The following is a 6,832-nucleotide window of genomic DNA, read 5'->3' as shown; positions in this document are numbered from 1 at the left end:
ATGTTCATCAAGGGAAACAAACAGGTAAGCTTTAAATCTATAATTATATATTATGTATTATTTAAATAGATTATATGCATAGGCGCAGTTTAGGGGACTAGGGTGGACCTTAAGTTTAAATGCTTATAAAATTGTGCCTACCTAAGTATTTTTTTATAATTTTATAATTATTATTATTTTGTAAAAAGCAATTCAATTTCAATTTATATTGATAAATATTGAGTTTATAGTGTTTAAGTATATTGACTGCACAATAACATGCCAAATATTTATTTGTTTATTTTTTCAATGAAGTTTAATTTGTATATTGTATTTGATTTTTGATAAATTTATAGTTAATACCTAACTATTATTTTCATATGTCACACTATTATCCTAAAATTAATCAAAAGCTGCTGCACCCCCTCCCAAAATAATAATAATACAAATTGAAATTGAGCCTGTGATTTTTATGAAACACAATCTATTAGTTTTATATAGCTTTTTCAAATTTTTTCTAGTGAAATAACTAAACCGGAAGACATTGAAATTAATGATTTGGTTACTGAAGAAACCTTTCACAAACATGATTTGGTGTGTGAACAATCTATATCTAGTAATCAATATGTTGGATATGAAAACTCCGGTAGACGAATAGTAGATATGAATTACGTTTTTTATCAAATTAAAAATAGTGATCACAAAGGACCATTTGGTTGTTCATTTTTAAACATGACGTTTATTTCCGAAAAAAAACATGGATTAAGATCAACTTTTAAATTTAAATGTGATATTTGTCATATTATTATGTTTATTGACTCGGAAAAATCGAAACCGGAAAGTTATTTACCAATTAACGAAGCCGCCGTTGCTGGGTCGATATCAGCTGGAATTGGATATACGCAATTATCAGAATTGTGCGCGACAATGGATATTCCATGTATGGCGTCATGTACTTTTGTATTAGTTCAAAGATTTATCAACAAAAGAATTCATGATGTCGCAGAAGCACAAATGAAAATCGCCGGTGATGAAGAACGTCGTTTAGCAATAGAAGCGGGATCAGTAGATACTGATGGAATTCCTATGTGTACGGTTGTCGCAGATGGACAATGGTCTAAACGCAGTTATAAGACTAAATATGATGCATTATCTGGAGTGGTAAAAAATGTACATATACCAATTTTATAAATTTTAATATTACATTGCATAATTTCAGGCAACAATAATTGGTTATAGATCGAAAAAAATTTTATTTGTGGGCATTAGAAATCGGTTTTGTGTGATTTGCCAGAGGGCGAAAAATAAAAAATTAAATCCACCTGAACATACGTGTTTTTTAAATTGGAAAAGGGGTGCTACAAGTATGGAAGCTGATGGTGTTGCTGATGGGTTTAAACAGAGTTTAGAAATGCATGGTCTAAAATACAATAAACTAATAGGTAAGCTACTCCACGTTTTACAATCGTGCATATTTTTTCAACTATATAATTTTAGTTAATTCCTTATAAATATAATGAAAAAATGCATAGGAGACGGAGACTCAAGCGTTACAAAAAGATTAGCTGAAATAATGCCTTATGGACCTAGACTACCCGTCATAAAAATAGAATGTCGCAACCATTTATTGCGAAATTATGGGACAAAATTAGTAGCTATGACATTAAATACCAAGTATCCGATTTCGTTAAGAAAACATTTAAAATCAAATATATTACGCTTTAGATTTTCAATAACTAAGGCAATTGAGTATCGTAATAGTTTACAAGGCCAAACAGATTACCAAAAATCAGTAGGCAAGTTAATTATTATAATTATTTTTTTTTGATAACATTATAAATTAACACAATTATAGTATTATAATATTATTATATTATTTAAGGATTACGACAAGATATAAATAACAGTTTTCGACACATTTTGGGAGCCCATGATCGATGTGAATCATACTTTTGTAAGGGTACGCAAGGAAATGAAAAAAATATGATCGAAGATGCCGAAAGATCAGGGCTTGTGAGCGATATATCCCAATTAATATCTCGTTTAGTAGTAAATGTTGATAGTTTACTGATGAATGTTGACAATAACGTATGTGAACAATTCAATAGTGTAATTAATAAATATTTAGCGGGTAAACGAATAAATTATTCCCAAAGAAATTCATATAATGCTCGAGTTGAAGCTGCGGTTATATCATGCAACTCAGGTGGAAAGTTTCTCCGGTTAATGCATAAAAATATGGTCGATGAAATAAGTCCAGGTAAATAATAATATGACATATATTAATATTTAAAGAAAAATGATATAGGCACCTATAAAACGTACATTTTTTAAAACGTAAATATGTATTTAAAAATGTCAAGTCATTATTTTTAAATCATTTTAATATTTTTAAATCATTTACACATTTATGTTTTTTTTTTAGGGGAAATAGGGAAAAAATTTCTTGCATCGAGTGAAAAGAAAAGATGTCAGCCAAAATCTAAAAAACTTCTTTTTCCTGGAAATTCGGAAAAAAGGTATAATAATGGCCCGGATCAACATTATGGTTTAGCTGAACCATTACCGGAAGATAATATTTCAAAAGAAGAACTAGAAAAAACGAAAGAAAATTTCATTAATGCCTTACGATTGGACAAACATGAACGGTTAGCCATTGAAGAAAAAACAAGAGATCAGGCCAATTCACAAATTTGGCATGTTGAACGTCGAAGTCGACTCACGGCGTCAAATTTTGGTCGCGTTTGTAAACTTCGACCAACTACGTCGTGCAAGAATACAGTCTATGATATAATTTATAGGAAGTTTTCTTCGAAAGCTACAGATTATGGTAAAGCCACTGAACCACAAGCTATCGTCGCATTGGAAAAACAATTACAATGTAAAGTAAATCAATGTGGACTTATTATTGATGAACATTTTCCTTATTTAGCAGCTTCTCCAGGTAAAATATATTATAGTTCTCAATTAAAGATATTAATTAAATCAATAATACTAATTTAATTTTTTTAAACATCTATAGATGGCCTTGTCGGTGATGATTTTATAGTGGAAATTAAATGTCCGTTTGGAATAAAAGACACTAAGACATTTTTAGAAGCTATAAACAGTAAAAAGGTATATAATAAAAAGTTTATTTTATTATTAAAATATTTAAAATCAAAATTTGAAAAATGTAAAATGTTCTTATATAATATATTTTAATTTTAGTTATCCTTCTGTCGTCTCAGTGAAAACGGAAAAATGAAATTAAAAGTGGATCATAGTTACTACTATCAAGTTCAAGGACAAATGCAAATTTCAAAACGAAATTTTTGCTATTTCGTTGTTTATTCGGCGAATTGGATAGAAACACAAATAATTGGTTTCGATGATTCTTTCTGGCGCGAAAAAATGATTGAAAAGTTAAAAGTGTAAATTAACTTTATTTTTTAGATTTATGATAATTGGATTTTGAATATTTTGATGTAATTATATAAATATAACAAATTTTATTTTCAGTTTTTATACAGAATGCTTACTTCCAGAAATAGTCAATCCCCAGTATGGAAAGAGACTGTTGGTAGATGACATTTTAGATCCTCAACATATTTTGGAAAATATAAAAACAAAACAAACAAAAAAATTAAAGTAAAAAAACGAAATAAATAAATAAAGCTGTTTCTAGATGTATTGACGTGCAATGATATACAGCTTTTAATTTATATATTTGTATATTTTTTAACATTATATAATAATAATAATTAGTAATTACTACTATTATCATATCGTGATATATATTATTCTTATATTATAGTTTTTTTATTTTATACGACTTGACAATTTATTATGTGCTTCTCATTCTCGTATCAAATGTACTTATTGTATATTATATAGGTTGTAATTGTTGTAAATATGAATATACAATTATTTAATTAATAATTTAAAAAAAATAAATGTATATTGGTGCCAACTAGTTTTGTCATATTTTTAATTGGCTTCAATTTGTTTATTTGTTATTATTAAATTTAATAAATAAATAATCTATAATAGACGTACCTAATAATTAAAAATAATTACAGTATTTGACTGATTTATGTAAATAATTAATATAATTAGGGATTTATATCACTTATTATTTAGACTATTATAAGTTATCGAGTTATATCGTAAGTACATTAATTAAATTTGTCACTTTATTCAACAGGCTATTATTTATTCATATGTAACCGTGCAGATTGTAGGTACCTAAGGTGTTTTTTTGTTATATCGATTTAAATTTCATATTTTTTTTTTCATATTTGGTTCAGCGTAAATAAAATTAACTAAATCATCAAATTCTCTTCAAGATTAAAAAAATAATTATTCAAATCGTACTTTTATTAAACAAATTATAATAATTTTATGATAACGTGAGATCTTTAATACGGCGTGCAGAATAATAATACACGAAATATAAAATTCGATATCGGTTAAAATATTATTCGGTCGCCAACATAATCGTTATCGTATTGACAATATTTATTTATAAACTGCGATATGAAAACCAGTTTAAACCTATGGTGCGGTACGGCTGCAGTCGCGCGCGGGGTGGTGGCATGAACACTGTTCTCGAACGCTGCCGCTATACTTAGCAGAGCAGCACATGACGACTGTAAATTTATGATTTTTTAACCAAAAACATGTTTTCGTACTTCCCATTTTCCTCAGCTCTCAGTAGTCGTAGAAACATGATTTATACACCAAAATAAACTTGAGAAGTTCCTCTAGATTTTCTCGTTCCAGATTTTTGATATCATTTTTTTTCTATTTTATATGATTTTTTAAAAATGTTAAAAATTTTGAAAATTTCAAATGCAAATATCTCCGGTTTGAAAAAAAAATTCAAAAATCTGGAACGAGATCATCTAGAGGAACTTCTCAAGTTTATTTTGGTGTATAAATCATGTTTCTACGACTACTGAGAGCTGAGGAAAATGGGAAGTACGAAAGCATGTTTTTACGGTCGATTTTTCGCTACCAGAACGGCCTCTTAAAATTGTCCTTATCCGAAGTAATATAATGACGTATTTTCCTAATATTATTCGAAACTTCTGTTGTTGCTTCTATTGTTTTTTTATCAAGTATTATCGCATCATTTGTACTAGCAGGAGTAATCATCATTTTATTTTCTACTATGCTTTGAAATTTCCTACCGTTTTTTATCATATTTTTTATGTTTGAGTACCATTTGGCAATATAATTTAAATTAATTGTTCCAAACAATGTATAAATCATATCTCCTATGTTTTTAGATAACTGTCTTTTATTTCTTAAATGATTTTGTCCTTCAATTACTTGAAGAAGGCTATTAGTTTCTGATTCAAATTTATTTAAAATTTTATCTGATTCTGATTTAAAATTTAAACACATATCCTTTGTATGAAATTTTTCAATAAAACACAAAAAGTTACAATCATTTTCAAAACTTTTAGTAGCTTCATTACAAAGCGATAATGTTTCTTCTTGTAAGCTTCTAACTTGTATGTAATGTGTATAATAAATTGTTATATTTAAGTATACTGTGATTTCCCAATTAGCTGCAACTGTGCATATCGGAAATGAAGTCGAAATAAATCCCAGACGATTCATTTGTCTGAAAAACATTATATAATGAATCTGCTTTTATAAAGGGTTCAGTTGCACTGTCCAGTGCTCTGAAACAATTGATATAAGTTTTATTTTAGATTATTTTAATTTTATATCTTAGTAAAATGTTGATTCTTGATATATGTTATTCGATTGTTATTTATATTATGAGTTAAATATTTTTAATTGATTTTTGTGTATTACTACTTATTTGCGTCCACGTTGTATGGATACGTTTTCATTATCATTAGGGCCCGGATTTATATGCTCTAAAAACCTAAGAAATATGCACTATAAAATATGCATTTATGCTCTTAATTTATAGAAATATACCCTATAAAATAAAAAATATGCAAAAAAATCGATTAAAAAAAAAATTTTATTTCATTATTTTTTTATTATGTTCAAATAAATTATACTATATTTTTTTGATTCATTTTTTTTAGTTTCAACATTTTGTAATTTCAATCTGAAAAATTAAAATTAAAATATTTTTATTAAATAAATGATGTGACTAAACGAAAATTAATACATACCAAAAGCATTCGTATTGCATTGTACCACGAAATTTTTTTTTAGGTTTTCAAATGTGAAAGTTCGTCGATTATCAGCCAATACATTTTTGTACCTTGAAAAACTCCTCTCTACGTCGACAGATGTGACGGGAGCGTATTTAAAAAGAGATACGTCGCTTGGACTGAAATTTTGTTACCCGTAACCCTTCCGGCCAAAGTAAAAATAAAGAACTATCGAATAACTTACAAATCGTTTGATGATTTGCTTTATCTAATACTTCAGATGTTAACAAAAAGGTTTTTCCGGGATTATCTGAACTAAGTGTACCGATTATCACATTGGCTATATAACGACCTTCAACGTCTGTAGTTTCGTCGATACTTATCCATATTTTTTGATTAGAAATATAATTGCGGATGTTGGTGATAGTTCGGTCGTATATATCAGATAAATAATTTTTTCTGAGTGTTGACTCATTTGGAATAGTTTGCTTAGTGTATTTTTCTAGGAATTCCCGGAAGCACTTGTTATTTAATTTATTAAAAGGTATATCTGCTGAAACCATTGCATAGCACATTTCTTGAAAAAAGGGAGATTTTGAAGTTGCATTTGAAATTAATGTTTGATTTTTTTCTAGTAAATTCGTACGTTGAACTGCACTTTTGTGTTTTCCAGTTGATAAATGTTGGATGACTGTGAAACGTTTTTCGCCATTCACTTTGACGTTACA

At 27.8% G+C, this 6,832-nt stretch overlaps 1 protein-coding gene across 1 annotated transcript; it reads left to right on the top strand.

Moving 5' to 3' along the window:
• LOC132925952 (uncharacterized) lies at positions 1-3,829 on the top strand. The gene is made up of 9 exons (XM_060990307.1): positions 1-24; positions 481-1,140; positions 1,199-1,421; positions 1,512-1,775; positions 1,862-2,239; positions 2,405-2,923; positions 3,002-3,096; positions 3,190-3,392; positions 3,481-3,829. Exons 1-9 carry the CDS (start codon positions 1-3, stop codon positions 3,611-3,613), a joined length of 2,499 nt encoding a protein of 832 aa, XP_060846290.1. The 3' UTR covers positions 3,614-3,829.
• The last annotated feature ends 3,003 nt before the right edge of the window (positions 3,830-6,832 follow it).

This window comes from Rhopalosiphum padi, chromosome 3 (assembly GCF_020882245.1).
Source record: "Rhopalosiphum padi isolate XX-2018 chromosome 3, ASM2088224v1, whole genome shotgun sequence".
NCBI classification, from domain to species: domain Eukaryota; kingdom Metazoa; phylum Arthropoda; class Insecta; order Hemiptera; family Aphididae; genus Rhopalosiphum; species Rhopalosiphum padi.
Note: the sequence above shows the minus strand (reverse complement) of the source record. Positions and strands in the feature narration are given on the sequence as shown.

What these genes read in the sequence shown, in the direction of transcription:
- LOC132925952 (XM_060990307.1), top strand. Translation starts at nt 1, where the DNA reads ATGTTCATCAAGGGAAACAAACAG. An exon ending in TCATCAAGGGAAACAAACAG is followed by an intron (nt 25 to 480) that starts GTAAGCTTTAAA and finishes AGTTTTATATAG; the next exon opens with CTTTTTCAAATTTTTTCTAG. An exon ending in AAGCTATAAACAGTAAAAAG is followed by an intron (nt 3,097 to 3,189) that starts GTATATAATAAA and finishes TTTTAATTTTAG; the next exon opens with TTATCCTTCTGTCGTCTCAG.